This window comes from Mustela nivalis (genome assembly GCF_964662115.1).
Source record: "Mustela nivalis genome assembly, chromosome: 1".
NCBI lineage: Eukaryota > Metazoa > Chordata > Mammalia > Carnivora > Mustelidae > Mustela > Mustela nivalis.
Genome location: NC_139020.1, coordinates 178,480,299 through 178,503,573, shown reverse-complemented (window position 1 = coordinate 178,503,573; position 23,275 = coordinate 178,480,299). Strand labels below are relative to the sequence as shown.

At 43.5% G+C, this 23,275-nt stretch overlaps 1 protein-coding gene across 44 annotated transcripts in view; it reads right to left on the bottom strand.

Moving 5' to 3' along the window:
* FOXP1 (forkhead box P1) overlaps positions 1-23,275 on the bottom strand; it is a 495,436-nt gene that overhangs the window by 21,569 nt on the left and 450,592 nt on the right. For all 44 annotated transcript variants that reach the window (XM_082698650.1, XM_082698622.1, XM_082698634.1 and 41 more), the window contains 2 exons: positions 23,116-23,203; positions 10,168-10,251 (listed from right to left, as the gene is read on the bottom strand). In XM_082698650.1, the coding sequence (XP_082554776.1) occupies positions 10,168-10,251; positions 23,116-23,203 (172 nt within the window). The remainder of the gene's footprint in view (positions 1-10,167; positions 10,252-23,115; positions 23,204-23,275) is intronic.

Below are 23,275 nucleotides of genomic sequence, written 5' to 3'. Positions count from 1 at the left end.
AGCTTCAGAAAAGCAGGGAGCAAGCAGGCATCTGAAATCCAGCAGGAGCACAGCAGGGGATGCCCGGCTAGCTTTACTTCTCTAAGTAGATGCTTCTAATCACCTGAAACGGGAGGCGAGTTCCTACATAGAAACAGTTCGCATAGTTGGTTAGTTTAAAAATCTCTCTGGCCATGTTCTCCTGACCCGTTGGTGACACAGGTGTTTTCCAAAGACGGTGAAAAATGAGTGTGTGCACAAAGGGGTGACCTAGCCCAGTGAAGTTTGACAAGCTCTGGGTCAAAACATTCCTTGAGTCATGACTTTGAACCCTCTTGAGCAGCCTACTGTGCTTGGCAAACCTCCCGGAGGGGGTGGAGCCCTCACAGCGCCAGGGAACACCAACATTCTAGAAGCTACCAGTTGGGATACACTGGTCTAGACCTGAGCGCTCCAGCAGCACTTTCTGCAACGTGCTAGCACCAGTGCAGAGCTGTTTTTACTTTTTATCAAAATTAAACTCTTGTTTAAAGAGCCACATGTAGCCAGTGGCTACCACTCTGGCCAGCACAGGGATAAGCTACTTAACTCCACGATTAAACTGCAGCAATTGGAAACACCACAAGGATGTCTGGCCCTTGGCTCCCATTTAAAAAGACTGCCACTGGGGCACCTGAGCTGCTCAGTTGGTTGACGGTCCAACTCTTGATTTCAGCTCAGGTCATGTTCTCATGATCATGGGATCGAGCCCCGCGTTGGGGGTCTGCGCTCAGCATGGAGTCCACTAGAGATTCTCTCTCCCTCTGTCCTCCACCCCCGCTCACTCTCTCTCAAATAAATAAATAAATCTTAAAAAAAAGAAAGAAAGAGTGGCATTAATCCAGTAAGACATCATTTAGTTCTATCAGTTGGCAAAGACTAATCTTTGAAAGCTTTATGTGTAGTCTTCATTAAACTCTATCCAATAGAGGACTGGAATCTATTTTTAAAAAATGACTTACGAAACATCGGGAACTGTACAAAATTTTTTTCTTTCAGTTTCAAATGCTCAGTAATAATACAATGGAATCTATAGCATCAAGTTATCTGATGCATTCTATGGCATGCGTTATTTATTTGAAGTCGCACCAAGGAAGATGGAGTACTGTTTCCTTCCTTCCATAAGCCTTCACCTTGGAAGTGCTTGTCTTATTTGTAATAGTTTTTTAAAAAAATGGGCTTGTCCCCCTTACCCCAAGTTTCTTCTTCCAGAAATACTAAGTCTGGCTATACTACAGAACCTGGCCATTTTCAACACATTATTTTTACACACAATTGCCATCTCAGATACTTCCAGCAGGCCCCAAATCCAAGAAACTTATGCCAAGGAGGCTTACTTGTAACATTTTCTCAAACCAGATTTCAAATCATTTAACAAAGTTACATATTTCACTATTGCAGTAGTCTTACGGACAAGATACTATTTGTGGGAGGTATTAAAAATGAGATTCCTCTGGGATCTTAAAGAACACATTAAAAGGTCTGGTTTGTTGAGAAGATACAACCCTACTCGTGCTCCGGTAATGAAAAAGGCCATGAGAATGCCTCTCATACGTGAAAACAAACAAGCAAATAAAATAAAACACAGGAATCTGAAGAGAAGAGTGAGCAAGTATCGTTAGGCAAATATGCATGGAAAAAATGTAACTATATTGCTGGAAAGGGAATGTCGGGGGAAAAAGCCTGTAGTTGTGCTTTTCTTTATAATCTCCCTGCGCCTACCAGTGAAATGCTGACTCAGCCAATGCCAGACCCTCCCCACCCCGGGCCCCACCCCCCACCCTGGAGAAGGGCAAGCTGTGCAGAGGACTCTGCTCTCACAGCCGCCGCCCTCACCAACCCCAGCAAACTGGGCCAATGCTGTGAGCTGCTTTCTTTTCTATTCGTGCTAGAAACGTGCCTTCATGACGCGTATTTGCGGACTAAGTGCTTTCAGTTGAGAGAGGCAGCCCTGGGATGGTGCAGAACTGAGAAGCCACGGGGGAGGGCTGGGGCCGACCTCCTCGGCGCCTTGGGCCTTCATCACGGACCAAGTGCAGCCACTGTCTGTATGAGCATCAGCCTACGCGACGGGTCAAGGAAATTAGTTGCGGGAAGGCTACTGCTCATAAACACAACAGCTTTTCAAATTTGGATGCTGCTAGGCCTACGAATATCCCAACACAGGAAAGTCCTGGAGACCATTTGTATAAACTGTGCTGCGAGCCACCTGCCATTGTGTGATTACACTTCCTTCTCCTACTGTCACTGATCAGTGAGAAGTCACTGCTCACCGTATACAGAGGAGCCGACTGAGGGAATAACTTGCCCCTATTCACAAACAGTCTCACACACACACACACACACACACACACACACGCACACGTGCGATTCCAGGCTCTCTGTATAAGCATCTTATGCCCAGTTAGTGGGAAAAATAAACACCGGCCAGTTTCATTCCTCTGTATGCTCATTTTTGGAAAGGAAAGGAGTCCGGGGATAGCTTTAGTCCCTGCTTATAAATCATATTCAATAAATATTGCTGAAAAAAACACAAGGCATCTGAAACTGAAATGACACAGACAAGGGCAGAACACTCATTTGCTGCCCCTTGACGAGCTTACCACCGAACACAGACCCTGGTCCAAGGGCAGTGTGTGGATCAACCACAAAGCAATTCTGAGGACTAACTCTACTTTTTGGCTTTTCTCTTCCCTTTAAGGACAGCACCTAAACACTGTAACTTTCTTCAACACTTAATGAGAATTATAAATACAACGGCCTCAAGGAGTTATGCCGGCCACTTTCCTATTTTGTGTGGGAGGGCATCAAGTGTGCTGGGCTCCAAAAAAATCAAAACTCATGTAAACGTTCAGCCAAGTACAAATCCATCTTGTGGTGCTCACACAGGAGAACGGACATGTCATGTGGTACTGTGTCATAAAATGTGGGAAGAATGGGACATCTGCAGCTTTTACCCAGGGTCCAAACCCCTGGGCTGTCCGTACCGAAAAAGCAACAGTGAAAAATAAAATCCTTCCAGGTTAGCACGACCCGCAGAGAAATACACGGTAGGATTTTCTGGAGGCTTCTGAACACAGGTAGCAAATGGAAATAAACACGAAGCCAGAAGAGAGCAGAGAGGGGGCTTACCAGGCTTGACAAATGACACCGTGATTCACACCCACTGCTGGGCTGTCTCTAATAAGCCACAGAGGAAGCAGCCAATCTCAGCTAATTACCAGATAAAAATGTATTGTAAGGGTTCTAATTAGGAGACGCGGATGGAGGTGATCTAATGATTAAATGCTGCATTCGAGTGACCCCACCATCAATGTGCAGTGGTGCAAGATGTCACTGGAATATTTTGTAGAAACAGTAATTTTACTTCGAGGAGGGGAGGCAGTAATATTTGTAATGATGGCTGTGAGGTAAACTAATTAGAAGACGGTTCCTACAGGAAGAGGGTGGCTGAGAGCAGCTGTGGCCATTCCACAACCAAGTGCCAAGTCTCCACAGAGGAACGGCAGTCAAGTGGAAAATTTCTGCCTGACCTCTGGCCTTGCTATTAATTTGCAGGAAAACTAATGACACATATACATATTCCCACAAAATTGTTCTAATTGCTAATTTGCCAAAGGAGCCCAGATTCCAAATTAAACATGACTGTGGTCCGTGAGGGAAGGAAGAACAAAAAGCTGTAAACTCCAAACAGAGGGGGCTTCGCCCGGCGAAACCATGTGAAGGCTGAACCAACAAGTTAATGAAATGTCAACCTCGTCAACGGCTATAGAAGTTTGTTAACTTTTAAACTTTTGTTTGATCATCACATGCTTGTCTTGAGGAGAAACCGTCTTCAGGGAGGAAGGTCACGAGGGAGAGAGAAGATGGGGCGTGGGGAAGGATTCAGAACAGGCTCTGTTCTGTGTTCAAACCAAACCGGCCCTTTTAAATTGAGGTCTCTCTGAAAACAGAGGGCTCTCTCCCTCTCCCTCCACACCCCCTCCCCCCCAAAAAAAGAGAAAGAAAAAAAATTAATTACAGACTTAGAATAGAAAAGCAAATCTGGACTGGTGTGGGTTTTGCTGTCATCTTGAAATATTCATCTTAATTGTAAACTATTAAATCTTCATATAATCATCAATTAGAAATGAAAGCATATGTACTTCGTGTTTCTGATCGTAGTTAAGGTTTTAAAAGATAATCCCCCCACCCCAGGGGCATGGAGCAGGAAGGGACTGGAATGGGAGGGTTTCTTTTCCTATTTTTCTTATTGTGTCTATTTTCTATTTAAAAAGAAGTTGCTATGTTTGGAAAAGTTAGCAACTCCGATATTTTCTACATGGCGAGTTTCCGTCATGTGATGATTTCAGCAAAGATAATCGCTCTGAGGGTCTGGCCAGAAGTTAAACTCTTCTGTCACTTGAGAGCCCGTGTAGGGTTTTTCTTTTTTAAGTCTCTGTGAGCTCTTAACCACCGGCGTTCCCCCTGCTCACTTCCAGAAGGACTGTCGTGGGATCGTGCCCGTCCCGACTACCGGGACTCTGTCAGCTGCCTGATACTCTGCTGAGCCCTTTTCTAAAAGATTAATCTCCAGTTTTTAAACAGAAACCTCCTCTCTTCTTTTAAAGATGATGAGTCACTCACATTTTTAAAAAATAAACAAAGCGCTGATGTAAACCCCGGACAGAAACAGACTTGTCGTAAGTATTCCCATAAGAACTCCTTTTTATTTTTGTTTGCGCTCTTGCCTCATATGAAAACAGATTCTGAGAACAAAAGACAAACCTGAAACCCAAACACCGGGGCACCTAGCTGCTTAGTAGGGACTTTGAGGCTCACAGAACTCGTTTTTCTGCTCCTGATGGGACGGCCCTAAGCGGGCTCCAGGCCTGCGTGAACGGCACACAGTGGCTAGACACGACTCACTGGCGTTCGGAGACGGCCGGCCTTCCTGCGGCCACGTCGGTGGGGAGGGACATCCGTGGGGAGGCTGGGCCAGGGCAGGGGGAGGCTGTGGTTTGGTCCTCCTTGAGCCTTGCCCTGGGACTGCCCTGCGCCAGGCGCTGCCATAGGGCAGTGAATGAGAAAGTGGGAGGCCGGGGATGTGTGCAGCGGGGAGAGGAGGAGGGGGGCTTCAGGAGAAACAGCACAGTAAAACAGCTTGTGTGTGCTGGGCTAGAGAATCTTTTATGACTGCCTAATATTGTTTCTCTAGGCCTAGAGCAAGGCTGCAAGCAGCCCAAAGGATCAGCCATTGCTTTAAGAGTTAAAAGACCCCTTTTGGGGGGGGGGGCACTTTGTTTTTATAGTAGCTAAAAACTATTTCAAAACAGTCCTAATTGCTATGGTTGGAGGAAAAGAGAATGCGTAAGAAGGAAAATGTAATACTGCATCTTGCTTCAAATATCCAAGTTCCTGTAAGCGTTTTATAACATTTTCATAAAGGAGGATATACTACCTACACTATAATTACTTGCCCACCAAATCTGAAGGAATGTGGTTTTTCCAGGATCAAGAGAGGTTTCTGGTGCGCAGGAGTACCCTGAAGCCAGGCCTGCACCTCTCCTGTCCTCTGGGATTATAACATACGATTTATGGGATTTTCCTGACATGATGAGGAAGTCTTCTTAAAAAACCCTTTACAACTTAATAAAGCCCTAACACAGACATGCTTCTTTTTGTTGTTGTTGTTTTGTCTTCTGAGTTACGCTTCCCCTCCCTCCAAGGAGACAGCTTGGCAAATTCTCCACGGAGCAAGCATGGAGATACGAACCCCAAAGCAGTACGCTTGGTGTTTACTTTGAGAATGTTACCGAGTCTGGAACAAAAGAATATTCGTCTGTCTCATTAGGAGAGTTTACTCTAGTCTGATTTTTATGCTTCTCTTCCCATGGAAAAGAGTAGGATCTTTTAAACTCAAAGCAAATTTGGCCCTTCTCAATACATGCCAAGAAAGGCTTTTCCCCTTGGGGCACTTGGGTGGCTCAGTTGGTTAAGAGACTGCTTTAGGCTCAGGTCATGATCCCAGGGTTTTGGGATCGAATTCCACTTCAGGTTCCCTGCTCAGCGGGGAGTTGGCTTCTCCCTCTGACCCTCCCCCCTCTCATGCTCTCATTCTCTCTAATAAATAAAATTTAAAAAGGGGGGGGCCCCTGTGCGGCTCAGTCCTTAAGCATCTACCTTTGGCTCAGGTCAGGATCCCATGGCACCTTGCTCCGGGGGAACCCTGTTCTCCCTCTCCCACTCCCCCTGCTGGTGTTCCCCTTTTCTCGCTGTCTCTCTCTCTCTGTGTCAGATAAATTAAAAAAAAAAAAAAAAGGTTTTTCTCATTGTCCATACCCAAGAGCTAGAATATACAGCTGCTCTGGGAAACTCTGACACATCCTTTTCCATCCAGGGCCCAGGGTTCAGAAAATCAGAAGCTTATAAGTGAAATAAATTAAAAAAACGGAAAGCCTATTTTTTTATCTGATGCTGGATGGTCCTTTGCCTCCTCCTTGTGACATGGCTTCCTCAGAGACGCATGGACGCAAGTGCATCCTGTGAACCCAAGGAAAGATTCACAGATCTGACTCCTTTCCCTTTCTTCCCGTTCCTCTGGCACACCACGTCTCCCGGAACACCCGCTGCACATCGGCGGTTCCACGGACGCACGGCACGATCCACGCCGTGAGTGTGTGTCCCACCAGATTCTAGCACCTCGGGGGCGGGGGTGGGGCTCTCTTGTTTTACTGCTCTGTGTTTTTAGCAGCATCCTTCATAAATACTTGATGATGAAACACCTTGACATGAAACACAGGGATTGCCTTTCCAGAAATACTGTGCCGTGTTGCGTCCTGGGTGTAATTCCAAAAGGAAAGGTTTTCTTGGGTGTGAAGACGTTTATGGCAAGTGGGCAGAGGAGCTGTTGAAGGTGTCTGGAGGACAGGAAGGCTCACCGATGCACATCCCTGTGCGGGTTGAGCTTAAAGCTACATCTAGAAACTCAGGACTGTCCTGAGGTGAGCGTATCCCCCAACGGCCCACATGGGAAGACAAGTTCCACAACAGGGTCCAGGGAATGCGACTATGAGCTGATCTAAGGACAGTCTGAGAAGGTTTTGGCAGTTTCTCTGATGCAATGAAAGAGGGACTGGTTGGATGACTGGATACAACAAATGACACTTACCACCCAAATGGCATTTAGTGAAAAGCAACGTTTACAGCAAAGCATTCTATCACTTAGTGACTAAGAATTTTAAAATAAACATGAAGTTCCTTTTAAACAGAAATGGAAAAAAGAAAAAAACATCATCAACTTACTGGCAAGGCTGTAACATGAAAGTCCCCATCTATGGTTAGATTTGAATTCTGGTTGACTGCTTATTTCAAATCAAAGATTCTAGAAGGACATACTGTGCATTCCATTATTTAAGGTGGAATAAATTAATTACAGGCAAAAAAGGAATCGTTGGCACCTTAGAAATGATCATCAGATAGCTCTGTATCCCTCAAGCTGAAAGACTCATGGGTCTGCTCAATGTGTGTGCCTTTTTATTTTCCCCCTTTTTGGGCAAGGAAAGTAAAAATTTATGCAAGACACTACACGTCTACCTTTTATAATTAATTTTCCAATGCCTAACCTATACGTATTTTAATAATTCCTGATTTATAAGATGGTATCTATAATAAAATTTTCTATTTTCCAATAAATGAAAAGAAGGCAGGTTCACTCTGGCAACAGAGTGTCACGCAATATCTGCTTGTCAGGCACCAATTTTTACTTCTTACATGTAAGTTAAAGGATAAGGAATTTATAATGCTGCCTGTGAAGGGAACCACTTTTCATACACAAATGTGATCTTTTTTTTTCCAAAGGGTAATACAACAGTACATTTACATAAACTAATCCAAACAATCTATGTATTTGACAATGGCAAACCTCACACAGACGGCCTATTGTTGGTTTACATCTTGGAGTTCTTTATATTGGCTTGTAGCGCTGCTCTAACTGTCAAAGGTTTGACTTGGACACTAAATAAATGGTTATAGAAGTGCTGTGCAGCGATATTGGACTTCTTTGCAAAAGAAAACCTGCTGTGTATGAATTCAAAAGCTATTAATTTTTCAGTCAAAAATATTCGTGCCTATTTCTTTTAATAAAGAAATACTGTGCTGAGCTACTAAGAGATAATGTTGACTAGTGGTAGAGAATTTTCAATAGAACAGTTAAAAATAAATTTAGTAGGAGGTCCCCTTCAAAGTTATAATTTTCTGGAATGTAAAACATTTTTTTTTTTTTTAAATACTAATCAAGACAAACCTTCCTTCCCTGTGCATTTCCCCTGGGACTGCTTTTCCCTGTTTACTGGCTCCTTCCCACTGGTCCTTTGGAGATTCCCAACAGTCCTTTCCTTTTCTGGCCTATGCAGGCTTACCTGCAGGGCGCTCTCTGCCAACACCCAGCCCCATCACTCACTGACTGCCCCTTGGGGTTTCACAACTCCTTCCCCACTTTTATCTCTCCTCCTTCTATCCAAGGAGCCCCATCACACAACATGAGTCCATCCTAATGTCTGGAGTCTAAACATTGGTCTGTCACTGCTTTTAATCCACGGAGGAAGGAGGAGATAATCTCACTCTCCCCCTTATTACAGGTTTAAAGACTCAAACCTTCATCCTGGAGTGGGGGAGAAACTCCAACAAAAGCAACATGAAGAGAGTTCAGAAGGCAATCGATGCCCTTCGCAACTGGCTGTGCCCACTGAAGAACTCCATATCAAGTTATTTCCTGATCTTACCAACTTGCCTTAACTGGGCTCCCATTAGTCCCAAGGACCCTCCTTAAAAAGAGGGGCTGATGAGGGCAGCACAGATAGCAGAACTGACTACCAAATCCACAACACAGGATGACCTCAGTTTCTGTTTCCCCTTCTTTTTGGTAGCCTACACATTAGTCCTGTAGCCACTTGCTGCAAAACACATGGAAACCAGGGGCTCCTTCCTAGTAGAAATGGATGCACAAAGTGTTTAATGATTTTATGTCCTATATCTCAGTAATGTGTTCTGTTTCAGACATTAATTTTGTCTGCCAACTGCATCTTGGCAGGCTACCATATTTGCTGGGTTAATAGTCTGACTCCGTTTTATTTCTATCACCATAAATCATACATATATGGGTGTATGTTTGCTTTATTTATAGAAAAAAATCAGTCAAAACAGATAAACCAATACTTTGCCATTACGCCGCATCATTGCGTATTGATTAAAATTGCTGGTACTAACTATAGATCGTCAACGCTCAATTAATTTTCACACAGTGACTCCAAGCAAAATCAAATAAAGGCAGTGTACCTTTAAATTTTACAAATCTTAAAAATCAAGAAGCACAACACTCTCTCCATGTTGAATAATCAGTGGAAGCTACTAAGAGATTTTTAGAAATATAAGTATATGAGAAATACAACTGTTAAAGCGATCAATTTATAGCAAGGAATGAGGCCCAAGACAGGATTTGGGGTTTAGAAACCATCCTTCTGCTTCGATATTAACTGTCTGTGCTTGGCTGGCACTCTTCAAGGTTAAGGAAAAGGGAACAAGGCAAGAAGCAGGAGATTCCTAAAAGTTAATGTAATTGCAGCATTCCGTGTTTGGTCTCCTAACTGCAAAAGAGTAATATTCACTTTTAATTCTCTAGTAACCACTGGATGCCCTCCATAATTTTAGCCTCCAATTATTCCGAGAGTGTGTTTTGTTTCTTTCCTCTGTTACACTTACACCAGACTAGCCCTCACTCCCTTTCTCATACCCGCTGTGCCTCAGCTAACCCAGGCTGAAATGCCTTTTTCTCTTGACTCTTTGTTCTGCTTTCCCACCGTTTAGAAAGGCTTCCACGCCCTCCCAGTGACCAGTCGTGCTCTACTGTCCTACCCTGCTAGAGCACCAGTCATCTGTCTCGAAGAGCTAGTTGCTGGGCCCCATGGCCCAGGATCTGAATCATCCTCGATCTTCTTAAACACCCTGAACTCTGACCTCTTCCTCCAAGGTACCCAGAAACAGTCAACTGAACTTAAGTCCTTCAATTTAAACAGCTGCCGGAGTACACTGTCCAGCCTCTGTTGCTCGGGGTGGGAAACAGCGAAGATATACTGTGGGGTTTCTGCCCTTGGTGGAGAGCTTGGTACTTACGGGTTGAGGGGCGGCTTTGGGTTCTGTAGACTTCACGTGCAGATGGGTCATCATGGCTTGCAGACGCTCTTTGTCTTTTGCAAGCTGGTGGGAAGGAAATGCTCTGTTATTTCTTTGAATACAGATGCATTCTTATTTTAACATCCGAAAGGATACATATTCCAAATTAAACTACAGCACCACGGCACATGACAAAAATCTTTCTCATTGCTTCATCGTTTTGAAATGTACACAACCATTGCCAAGCTCGAAGCAACTGGAGGTGTCGGTGTGAGATTTCTCAACAGAAGACGCATGAGCTTTTAACTGGGAAGTTCTAGGCCTGCTGGCACCAAGGAGTCCTATAGAACACAGACAGCTAAAAGACAGAAACGTGAATCATGCCTATTAACCAATCTTATTCACGAACGAGCCAAAGGAAAGCGAGTGAGGTGGCTAACCCTCATAAAATCCATCTTTTGTGGTTGGGGAAAAGCTCTTAGATGCACGGATGTAGTTGTGCAGAATTAACTTCATCCTTCTTAACAGTAGGCGTAGCTAAGCACAGTGCGGCTGAACAATACTGGTAGGGCAGGCACAAGGACAAGGGCTGACCAGGTCTCCTCTCCAAGTGAATGTAGAATTAAGCCTCATCATTCATGTATTCAGTATGTGAGTGCCTGCTATGTGCCAGTCTCTTCTTAACAAAAACTGGAAGTCATCTCACTGTACAAAAAATTACCTTTTGGAGAAACACAAGTTTCCAACCCAATGTACATGACTGCACTCAAAATACTACTAGATACTCCTTCTTTTTTGCTTGACCTGAACTGTTTATCATGATGGTATTTTTGATAATTCAAGGGCAGCTGGGCACAGGGGATGCAGAATAATTGATTATAGGTGGTTTCGCCGTAAGCATCTTTGCCACACAACTAATTGGCCGTAGGACAATTTCACCATAAAAGATAGGATCATGACAAATGAGAGCGGGATGTTCCCAAAAAGGACAAAATGAAACAGAAAAAATGAATAAAAAAATGAAACGGCTTCTCCATATAAAACATTTGAATCCATTCCAAAGTGTACAGTGCAGACTGATGGCAATCCAGCACAAGTAACGGGTTTTATTTTGTGAATTGTATCGAAGCACTTCACTTATCTTCCAATAATTCACAGAATCATACATTTTCTGATTGTTCTCATTCATTCCCATTCAGCCCCGCACTTTTTCCTTTACCTATACAATTCCTTCTGTCACTAAGGAGAAATACCCGTTTCCAAATACCAGAATACATGTTTGTAACTGAGCTCTGTATGGTGCCGTGAAGGCCTTCTACATGGTTGCTTGTTCTTGACATAGGATCTCATGCTCAGGAAGAGACATTCCAAAGTTCTACAGGACATGTGGATTGGAAAATCTGGGCCACCATGTACACCATTATGAGGGCTACGATTTATATAATACAAACATGGAAGTACTTTGTCAATGAAGAAATGAAACCAAACTGTCAAACCAAAATGTCAACCAGTTATTATTATTTATTTTTAATTTCTTAGGGCAAAATTGCCTAAGGACAATTAGTTCTGTGGTGTAAATGACTGCAGCAGAGAGGTCTAGAGCAAAGACGCTTACAGCGAAAATACCAGACATGATAATAATTACCTCTGTAAGGTAAGTAGGAAGTAGATCTCTAAAAGATAAAGGTATAGTTAAGAGAAGAGCTGTGAAATTTGGGTAAAATATGGAAAAGATTAATGAATGAGTGAGTGACAAAGAGAAAGCGAGTGAGAAAAGCAAGAGAGAGACAGAGAGAGTCTTAGAGTAGCACTTTTTTTTTTTTTTAAGAGTAGCGCTTTTATATACCATTTGTCCAAAATAATGTCTTTGAACTGGGGAAGGACTCATTTCTTCTATGTCATATAATTAACCTTAACTCTTTGATATAGCAAGTTTTGGGGGCACTTGGCTGACTCAGTTCATAGAGCGTGTGAAGAGTTCAGGGTTTGTGAATTAGAGCCCCATGTGGGGTGTACAGATTGCTTAAACAGAATCTTCTTTAAAAAAAAATATATATATTTATTTGTTTATTTATTTATTTTAGAGAGGGAGAGAGTGTGAACAGGGGGAGGGGAAGGGAGGAAGGGGGGAGGGGAAGGGAGGAAGGGAGGAGAGAAACTCAAGCAGACTCCATGCTGAGCATGGAGACTGACTCAAGGCTCCATCCCATGACCCTGAGATCATGACCTGAGCCAAAACTGAGGTTAGAGGCTCAACTGACTGCCCCAAAAATAAAGTCTTAAAAAAAAAAATTAAAAAAAAGAAAAAAGAAATATGAATTTTTCCTAGGCTGAATTATTCCAAAATAAAAGTCAAACAGGACATTTTAAAATAAAGGTGTTTTCTAAGGGAAAAGGGGTGTTTCAGCATTTGGGGAAAGGCAGAGGAAAGGGAAAAGGTACGAAAGCAAGGGAAAAAAAGGCTTTGGGCTTATCCTGGCTGGATGACTCAGTCTCAAGCCGTATCACATTTGATTTTTTTTTTTCCTTTTTATTCCCTTGTGGTGCAGGGAGGAATAAATTAAGAAGAAGAAAAAAAGCCTTACAGTGTTAGCATTTATCTTTCAACAAACAGGAAATGAAAATGATACCATATTAGGAGCCACTTTACGTTATTCATCTTCTGTGCTTTAGTAAGTTATTGAACAGCCAAACTCAAAGATGCTCTGAACACATAATGCCAAAGGAATTTAGTTTTCCAAAGTGGCTGAGTTAAAACAATTAAAATGTTCACAGTGGCATTCTTCTACGCCTATTTGTATTTCTGTAGTTATTCGGTTTTAGGGTTTTTTTTTTTTTGCCTTTTTTTCCCTTTTACTGTGTTTTAAGTTTTTAGATGTTAGAACCAAAATATTCTTAGAATTCTAAAAAATGCTTTGTCTTGAAAGTTATCATGAGGCAGAAGAAACGAAGGCATATCTATTATTCTTTTTAAAAAACAAGTAGCCTGCTGTACTGAACATTACAGATTAAAGGGTGAGAGGTGATATTTACCTAAGAGTCTGATGAATATTAATTGTGACTTAATTTGGGGGTAAACACTGTTGATGTAGCAATTAACCAAGACCAAGGAGAAGGAAATCCAAATTCCCAGCATCAGAAGGAATCATCACCCCTATGTTCTTCCAGATGTCTATGATGCTGACATTTTACTGGTCAAATGTAACAACACAATGTCGCAAACACATACATAGAGTTTGTACACAAAGACACATCCATAAACCCTGGAGGTCACTGCCATGGAGACATTCTCTCACTTCTCCATGAGAACATTAATGTAAAATTCACTGTTCACTTTGAGAATTACCCAGGTTCCTTATTTTGCCTCACACTTAATTCTACCAGCCTGGCTCTGTAATAAAAGATGGGCAAGGTTACAGAAAAAAAGGAAAAATTCCAAGTTTCTGTTTTTGTTTGATCAGTGTAATATATTCTTGGATGGGTTCTGGATTTTTAATATCAGTTACAGCTCTAACTCTAACACAAACCCTTTTAACAATTAAAAAAAAAACAAAACACCTCACCTGCCAAATTCACTTTTTCTTGTTTTAGGCAAAAAGGCTTATCTTTTATACATACTGAAACCACATCCCCTCTCTACTGGGGCTGTCTTGCATTTTTAATATTCAGTGGCCCTTCAAAAAGCTTTTGCACTCATTATTACTTTTTCTGCCATCATTCCATGAGCTAAGCATCCCTATCCCTTTTCATGGCATCCTTTCATTATTTTAATAGGACAATACAAACATTTAATATTAGTAGGTATATATTCCAGCATTCCGTCATAAATTGAATTGCATGCAAAGCAAAGCAAAGGATGAGAAATGTACTCCAAAGGTCAACTAAAAATTTGCGTTGTCAAATTAAAACAATTTTTTATGTTGTGCTATCAGAAATTACTAAAAGCTTTCCTGGTGGATACGGGAGGGGTATCTGGTATGAAAGGAATGCTGACAGGCCCCACACTGAGTGGACCTGCTCGTACAATATTTGTTTATTAGCAGGTTGTTCTCCAATTCTGGAGGGAGACAGCAGAGTGAAAACGGATGAAGGTCGTAGGCACTGAAATCACACTATGCTACATTCAAATTCTGGCTCTGCAACTCTGAGCACATTATGTAACCTTTTCAAGTATTTAGTTTCTTCTTCTAAATATGGAATAATAATCTCTGAACGCTGAAGAGTTGTTTTGAGGATTAGATTCTGTTCTTCACATAACAAGTTTAGCATAGAGCCTGGTGCTTCACGGATGCTCAGAAATATCTAACTTTCTTTTAAGGAAAGTTATATCAGTCTAGTCTATTTGGACTTCAGCTGGTTGAGTATGTGCTTGGAACCCAGGTCCACGGGACAGGATTTCAGTGGAGTGTGCAGTGGGCCTAGCTGGGGAGAGAATTTTGATGTTTTGAAGAATGGAACAGAAATCATAGGAGAGATGAAGCCCATTGCTTATGGACTGATTTCCTTGGTGCTCGTGGTCTCTTTTCCCTCATCCTAGGCAAATGGCTTTTCTCCCCTTGGCTGATATAGGTCATCCCCTCTTCTATTAACCATGGCCTCAAATTAGGTTTTAGCCCGTCTGGGGTGTGAAAGGCGGGAACGCGTGTATCCTGTGTATCGCTCCTGACACACTGATAACCGCCAACGGCAAGGAGCTCCATTCAACATTTTCAAAGATAAAAACTGAGGAGATTAAACTCGTTCTTTTAGCAGAGAATAGGGAACACGGTTTTAGGTTCATTTAACATAATCACTTTATATGTTGTCTGGAGGACTAATCATTTTAAGCCCAATTTGGCGGTTCTCACTTGTGAGAAACAGAATCTGAAATAAATGAAGGATTCTGGATGCGTAAAAATGTTTGAATTACTGAGGACAGATGAGAAGAACGGACCAAGTGACTCATTTGATTGCACAGAGGCAAAGACTGTTGTGGCTACTTCAAATCCTCTCCTTCTCCTCTTGTGTTTCACAGTTGGGGAAACTGAGGCTGCAAGAGTGAACTCACCTAAGATTGCAGAGCTGGGAAGGGGCAGAAGTAAGACTAGAATTCTAGTTGCGGGACGCCTGGTCAGACTTTCCCCCTCTGGTGTGACTGCAAGAGCCACCTGGGATGCGAACTGAAAACACCGATGTTTCCCACTCCTTCCACCCCCCCCCCCACGCTGAACCACCGCCGCAGAACCTCCAAGGCAGGGGGAAATACCGAGCTTCAGCAGGCCCCCCAAGGAGGGGCATGTAAGCCAGGAGTATTCCCAGACAATGACAGTCCCCAATTTAATTGACCTGGGTATCACCTAAGCTTGCTAATAAGCCCAACATGCCAAGTGAGGGGATGTGGGAGTAAACATTTTAATAAGGATCCCACGTGTCTAGGTTTAATGCATTGGGGTTTTGGGAATCAAGACTCTGCCATTGACTGAATAAGTCTTCACAGCAGCTGTCTCATTTTATATACGGTGAGGACCCAAACACAACTGATAGAGGCAGATGCACACCTGTTTCATGGGTCTCTAAAGTACGTATGATCTTAAGAAAAACGAGAAAAAAAAAACAAACTGCGATTTGGAAGGAGGGGGCGATGAAATTCTTCTACCTAACTGAGTATTTACCAAAGGGTTCTTTTTGACCCACTTATCAAACTCTGGTCATTCACATGCCTTCCCAGCTCGGTGCCAGTGAAAACTTGGAAATGATTTCTTTCACACAACTGCGGCTCTCAGGTGGTAGGCAACCTATGGTTCATTTCACCCCAATGGAAGAATTTCCCTACTTTTATTGTATTCTGTCACCGTCTCAACATTCCTTACGTGTTATTATTAAAGACTCTCTTGACATTTAAAGCAGACGCACACTAATACTCAGTCATAGTCTAGGAATTCTAATGCTCCCAGAGTTAAGCAGGATTTTAAATTATGAAAAATAAGTGTCTTGGTTTTCAAAGAGGGACGTGGAAGTGAGAAACCCAGAGACCCTCTCTTCTTTTTCTTGGCTCTAGTCACAAAGCAGTGACACTAGGCAGCGATGATGCCGTCAGGCCGTCTTCCCCACATGCTCTGAGCTGACTCAGGGAGAGTCGGGAGGCTCCGGGGGCAGACCGCTGCTGGGAAGAACTGTCCTGAGTGTTGCCTTTGCTGGGGTTAGGCCCAAAGTGGGACATGTTACAGAGAATATATTTGCAGAAGTCCAGGAAGCTGGTGTGATTACCAACAGCACCGCTAATGGCAGAGTAATCACACGTGAAGTTCCCGCAGTAATTGATCTGTGTTAGGCTTAATGTCCCTCTCTGCTATTGAAATGTGCGCACTTTTCGCCCTGCTGATGTTTTCTTGGAGCTTACAGTTCCTGCTGTGGATGATTTAGAAAGCTTCCAAGGGATTCCTGTGTCACCGAGTTGCAGCCCCGCCTGGCTGCCATGGGTTGCTGAGGAGGGAGCTCTAAGAGGCAGAGAAAGGCTTGGCTTCCCCAGTCTGGTTGTAAAACCAGTGGTGCGCAACGCCTGCATGTCAGACGCAGACCCTCAGCGAACCAGGATGACCCTGCGTGAAAACTGCAAGGCAGCAGCGTCACCAAAGGAGGCACATGCTACACAAGCTGGACTAGACCCCTGAGCGTTGCCCAGTATCTCCATCGGCTTTGAACAACCAAATTAGAACTTCTACACTCCAGTTTCCTCATCTGGAAGAAGAGAGACACAGAGAATTCTTTCTTTCACTCTAAGGGCCAGTAACATCCTCGGTGACTTAGGAACACCTTTACACAGGAGAAGAAAAGCACATGCTCATTAGATATCTGATTTCCAAGAGTTCTATTTTCTGTTAAAAAAATGACTCTTGGGGAGCCTGGGTGGCTCAGTGGGTTAAAGCCTCTGCTTTCGGCTCAGGTCATAATCTCAGGGTCCTGGGATCGAGCCCCACATCAGGCTCTCTGCTTGGCGGGGAGCCTGCTTCCCCTCGGCCTACTTGTGATCTCTCTCTCTGTCAAATAAATAAATAAAACCTTAAAAAAAAATGACTCTTAACAATTGAGGAATTCGGGAAACATCTACTCACGGGGAGATTGTGAGGATTCCGTGAAACCGGGGGTAGGAAGCACTGAGCACACGGCCTTGGCATAGAGTAGAAACTCACTAAATACCCTTTCGATGGCTTCCCAGTCCCTTTATAAATTATAAACAGAACAGGGGGCGTTAAACCGCTCTCTTCCAAAGCCACTGGATTCAAAGTGATCATGTCGGTGAACCATTCATTTTATTTTGCCAGGTACTTTCCCAGTTTTGAAACTGGAAATCCCAAGTCCCAGGAAGGCCAACTGTGAAGTCTAGTCCCCCTGCTCCTTGAGGACCAGAGAGGTGGACTGAAGAAAGAACATCCCTTCTTCTATCCTCCCTCACAGTACGATCAAGGCCAATGCTTACTGGGCTCTCCTGGCCTGGAATGTACTTGCCGCTGCCCCTTGCCGAGTCCGCCCTGCCATGCCTCCTTTGCTTCCTCTTATGAACCCCGCCTGGTGTGGAGAGGCAGGCTAGTCTTCCCTCCCTGCGAGGCTGCACACATGGGAAGGAAGAGGCGGTCTTGCTTATCTCTATCCAGTGCTCCGAATACAACAGGATGCTGATAAATGGTAACCGAATGGAATCAACCAAATGGAATCAACCTAGCCACGAAGACAGCTGGTATGCCGCCTCACTCACAGCTTACTAGCTGAGGCAGTTCAGGAGCATTTCCTACCTGAGGAGCCCAGGTAAGTAGGTCCATATGCATGTAAGTCCTCTGGGCACCCTGGCTGGTGCTGGAGTGTGAAAGAAGCTTCAGGTGCTTCCTTGCCAACCTGCCCATGGTATATGAGTGGGCCATTCTTAATCTCAACCTATTTCCGCATCCTGAGTCTGCGGTAACTCTGTCTCATGTGTGTGTGTGTGTGTGTACGCATGTGCGCACATTTCATGACCTATGTAAGACCATGCATGTTGGTTGTGGGAACATCACGCCCCTCCAGTTCTAACCTATCCTCTTGTCTGCACAGCATCCAGAAAAATCTGGATCTAAAAAGCAGAATCTAAAAAGAAGAATCTGGATCTAGAAAGCATCTAAGAGATAAAATCTTAAAATACATGCCCTCACCTCAAAAAGCCATGTCCTTTGCCCAAAGGATTACTATGGTGTCCATCTATCTTGAGGTTAGGTGTATATATGTACAAGCACGCAAACAAATTCTCTACAAGGGTAGATGGGGTTAATCACCATTGAATCCATTGCTAAAATGTCAAAGATTACAACTGTCTTCGTAACAGTGAAATGTGGTTAGAAATATTCTGGAAGGTTCAGAATGCCCACTAGGATGTCTTCTTGACCCCTCTTCCCTCTGAGACCAGTAACAGGGAGCAACACAAGAAGTGAATTAAGCATTCTGTTAACAAGCTCCACATAATGAGTCCACTGCTAGAAAAACATGCATTATATATCGTGGTAGCTTCCCACAAAATTAACAATACGAATGCATTTCACACTCAATGCTGATGGTATAGGCCTAAGTCAGACTCCGTAGCCCATCATCTTGATTTCTGGCTGGTTGCCTTATCTCTCAACACTGGAACCATGAAGGCTTTTCATGTGATTCAAGTATAGCATTGCATAGGTAGCACCAAGAAAGGAAATTTCTCGAGCCAGGATCCCCTGAGGCCAACAATGGTTATTAAAATTATTTTTCGCCCAATTCTTTAGGAGGGGTTCATTAGAGGTAAGAAACAAAAGGACCTTCTGTTTTGGGTCAGAGGGAGGGATTCTGGGATGTAGATCTGGGGGGACTAGAAATGGACAGCCCTCAAGTGGCTTTCCTTCCTAAAGGTCATGTCTGATGCTGGCTGATGAAGCCCTGCAGAATTCTCCCATAGAACCCTTCTGCAATGATGTTCCAGGGTAGACATAATGAACCTCCCTAGATCTATGATGTTAAGATCCAACTGGAGCTTATTGGGATTATTTTTCTACAGGGGGCACTAGTGTGACTTTGCTTCCAGACGGAAACACCAGAGGTCTAAGTACTGTTGTACAGAGAAAGGCCTGTTGAGTCTGCGTGGTGGGGAAGACTGCTCCTCCAACAATACAGGGAACAGCCTTGGTGAACGATTCCAACTTTGACGGCTCTTTTCTGTAGTGCTCAGTTGTGCAAATGTTTTTCCGATTCAAGTTAATGAACTGGAATTCTGTAATATACTTGGGAGGTTCAGGTAATTCCTGTTCTGGGGAATGTCTTCTTGAAGGGCAAACCGAAGGAGCCTTGGGGTTGGTCATGCCCAGGGCATCCGAATGGAGGAATGGAGGAGGTGATTCGTCCGTGTGCTGTGGAGGGAATGGGGGGGATGATGCCAAGGGGAAATAAGAGAAAGGCTGTTCAAGCATAAGAACACCTCTTCAAAGTATTCTTGGCTACTGCAGGGACCTGGTTTCCCCAACACCTCAGGTCCTATGGGCATAGCGACTGTTTGTTAAGTCAATTAAAAAGTACATTTCCAGACATGGGTACAAGAAATGGCAAATGTGACAGGATAAACATGGAAATGCTGACATCAGAGGAAGGGGAAGCCCACAGGTAGGATGGCTGGTGGGTCTAAGTATACCCTGTCCCAGACTGTCCCACAATGTGCCAGACCGACAGCCCAAAGGCTCTCCATCTAATCCTGACCTCTCAGCTCTGGCTCAGGGCGTGGGTTTGCCAACAACTAAATTCATCTGCTTGAATAATCCCTAATGGGTGAAATCAGATTTGGCCCCTCTCTAGCAGTGAAACTCTCTTTTGAGCATGTTTCTAGTGTTTTCAAGAACCCATCAGTATCAGCTAGCACTACCCAAGGAGGGGACAGTGCCACTAGAAAATTACTTACCTACACTGTGTTTTTCCTCTAAAATGTAAGAACCAGGGAGGCAACCTTAACCATTTTGCTCACTCTCGCAACCCTTTACTGACCTCAGTGAGGTTCCTGCTATGTCACAGGCTCTGGGTGATGTGTGCTAAATGAATCGGGAAGATAAATGGATGAATGAATGAATGAATAGCTGTCAGCCTGTTTTTCCATGATCCCCCAGGTAGACAAGTACTTGTTACATGAAACCGCTGTTGGGGAAACCTGACCAATGCGGTGACTAGAATGGTTTTATACACCAAGGCAAAGAAGGACTAGGGAAGAAGGGTTCACAGACCTTCAGATAGCAAGGAGCCTAAGAGAACAAGTTGCTATTATATAAAATGATGTAAATGGTTTTTTTTTTAAACCTCTGGAGCAGGGGTTGTTTGGCAAACCTCGGTAGCAGTCAGCCAGATAGTAAATATTTTCAGCTTGGCAGACCATAAGTGACTCTGGTGCAAAGACTTGACTTTTCTACTGTAACGCTGAAGCAGCCATGGTCATAGACGAAGCGTCAAGGAATGGGCGTGGTCATGTTCCAATACAGCCTTAGGTATGGACACTGGCATCTGAATCTCACATGTTTTATCCTTCTTTTGATAACCCTCCCTGCCCACCCCCCCGTCCCACTATTCAAAATTTAAGGACCTTTCTTAGATCTCAGGACTGGGCTGCCGACCTGCAGTTTGGCAACTCCGTTCTTGACAAGCATTGTGTGATCACTTCGGCAACTCCCTCTGCCTTGACGACACCAAACCCTTCAGAATGAGCCTGGCCCTTCCTCTGTGAAAGCAAACTCTCAGACAAAAACAATACGAGGAATACCACAGGTAACGACCCCACGCTGACTTCCGGCCGGATGGTCTCCTCTGGTCCCTATCACAAGTTGAAAACCCTGCCTTCAGTTTGATTTAGGGCTGAAGGATGAAGGGAAATCCATGAATAAATAAAATCCACAAATAATCAAAGAATCCTCCTAACGGCCTGCAATGCTCCCAGGCCACACTCACCAAAAAACAACACTAAAGCTGCCAGGAGAGAATCACTTGACTTACTGATGGTCTGACTCCTTTCCTTCTCTGGGGAGAGTGAGGAGCAATGAGTCAAGTCAATAATCAGTTCCTCAGTAATGAACAGTGGCCCCACACTCTCCAATCTGGAGTCTGGGACATCTACTTGGGCAAACTGTGACACTGTGAAACACTTTATTCTAACTGAATGTTGAGAATTTAATTTTATCAACTCAATAAATGCAAGAACTTGCATCGCTGTATAATCACCAATACATAAAGATTTTAGGTAGCAAGAGCCATAAAGTTTGTTCTGTTGGAACCAGTTTTTCAAGGGCTTACTACACATCAGTCTGAAGTGAACTTTGGCGGGGAAGGGGGTGTGGGGGGGGTCAATAACGCTACTGTTTTCCTTCTGAAGAAACATGCTAAATTTAAAGATGTTTCCAAAGACTTACGTAAAAATTTGGGGATTTTATGATGTGCCCTTTGCCTGTATGAATCTCTTACTGTTCTAGTAAGTTCATCTCTGTAGTCTGAATGGAAAAATATTAACTAGCTAAGGAAAATAACTTTTGAGACAATCTTACTAAAAAAATGTAATTTGTCCTATAAGATGATAACTAATTAAAAAAAATCCTTTCTATCCTGAAAAGTCACAACAAAAAGTTTAAGTGTGTTTTGGCTGATTTTTCTCTGCAACTATTTGAAGCTGTAAATGACTTAACTCAGTAAAATTCCAAATGTAATTATCTTCTGTACTTAGCCTAGGGCTCTCCATATATCTCGGCATTGCTGTCTTGCATACAAAATAGGCTTTTCGATGGCTGGTAACAATATAATGTACAACATTGTTTTAATTTCCCATAGTCGGCTAACCTCTTGCCTACACTAAACCAGCCAGAGGAAGAAGCCACAGTGAGTCATCAAGCACTCAAAAGCATTTTGGAACTCGGTTGCATAAATGGGGTTTTGCAGGGTCAGGCTTTTGCAATTGTACATTTTAATAATCTCCATTTCTGACCCAATTTTTACTTTTAGAAACTAATTTTCTATTAATTATACCAAGAACGAAATTGTTAAAATATGGTGGTTCATCAACAAGTGACACCGGGAAGTGGAACCCACATTAAAGAATGCCCCCCCCCATCCCTCCTCACAACTGTGAGCCACAGGAAAAGAGGCAGAAGTTTATTTTCTATAGTCACAAAACACATTCAACATGGCCCCAAGGACTGCCAAATATAAGATTTCATATCTCCATACACATATATATACATATGTATATATATTATATATATGTATATTATGTATCTGAATACGTGTTTGCATGTGTGTGCATCTGAGTGCATATTTAAAAATGTCTGCACTGAATTCTTGGTTCTCAGAGAGAGAAGGGGACAAGTCAACACGGGGAAGAAATCCACGTGCAGCTTCTATGTTAACTTACAGCAGCACGGTCAATTGTGTGCGTGGGGCCGTGTCTGTGTGTGTAGGCATGCATGTGTGTGTGTGTACTTGCTGCTGACACTCGCATGTGCTTCTCCCCCCCGCCCCCCATTCTCTCTCAGCCTCTCTCCGTGGCACGGCTCCCTAACTCCAGGTTAGCAACATCGGCAACCCGGGAGACTTACATTCACAACAGACTAAGTTTTTAAGTTTTTCAACTTAGAACGTTTTCCATTTGGAGAAGACACAAAGGAGGGGGAATGAGAGGGAGCGAGAGAGATGGAAAGCTCACAGAGGCAGCGGGCAGTCGGAGGCAGACACAGAGAGAGGCACAGAACTTCGAAACGCCTGAGCAGCAGCTCTCAAGGAGCAGCTAAAGGTGACCTTTCCCCGAAGAGTGAAAAGGGAAGAGAAAAAGAAAAAGGACAACAACCAGTTTTGGACCTTCCATTCAATAATGAGTACACAGGAACTCATTTCAGAACACTACAGAAATGAGGAATTTGAGGAATACTGAGGGAATATTAAAAATAAATGTGGCTTTACCTGTAGCTCTAACTGCTGTACAACCTGCATTTGTACTCTACATTGAGCTGTACTTCTATCGTCCAGCGCATGCTCACTGTTGAGATGTCTGCAACAATACATAGAAAATCATTAAGTGAAATGGAGACACAAAAAGGACAATATAAGTTACCAGGACGTT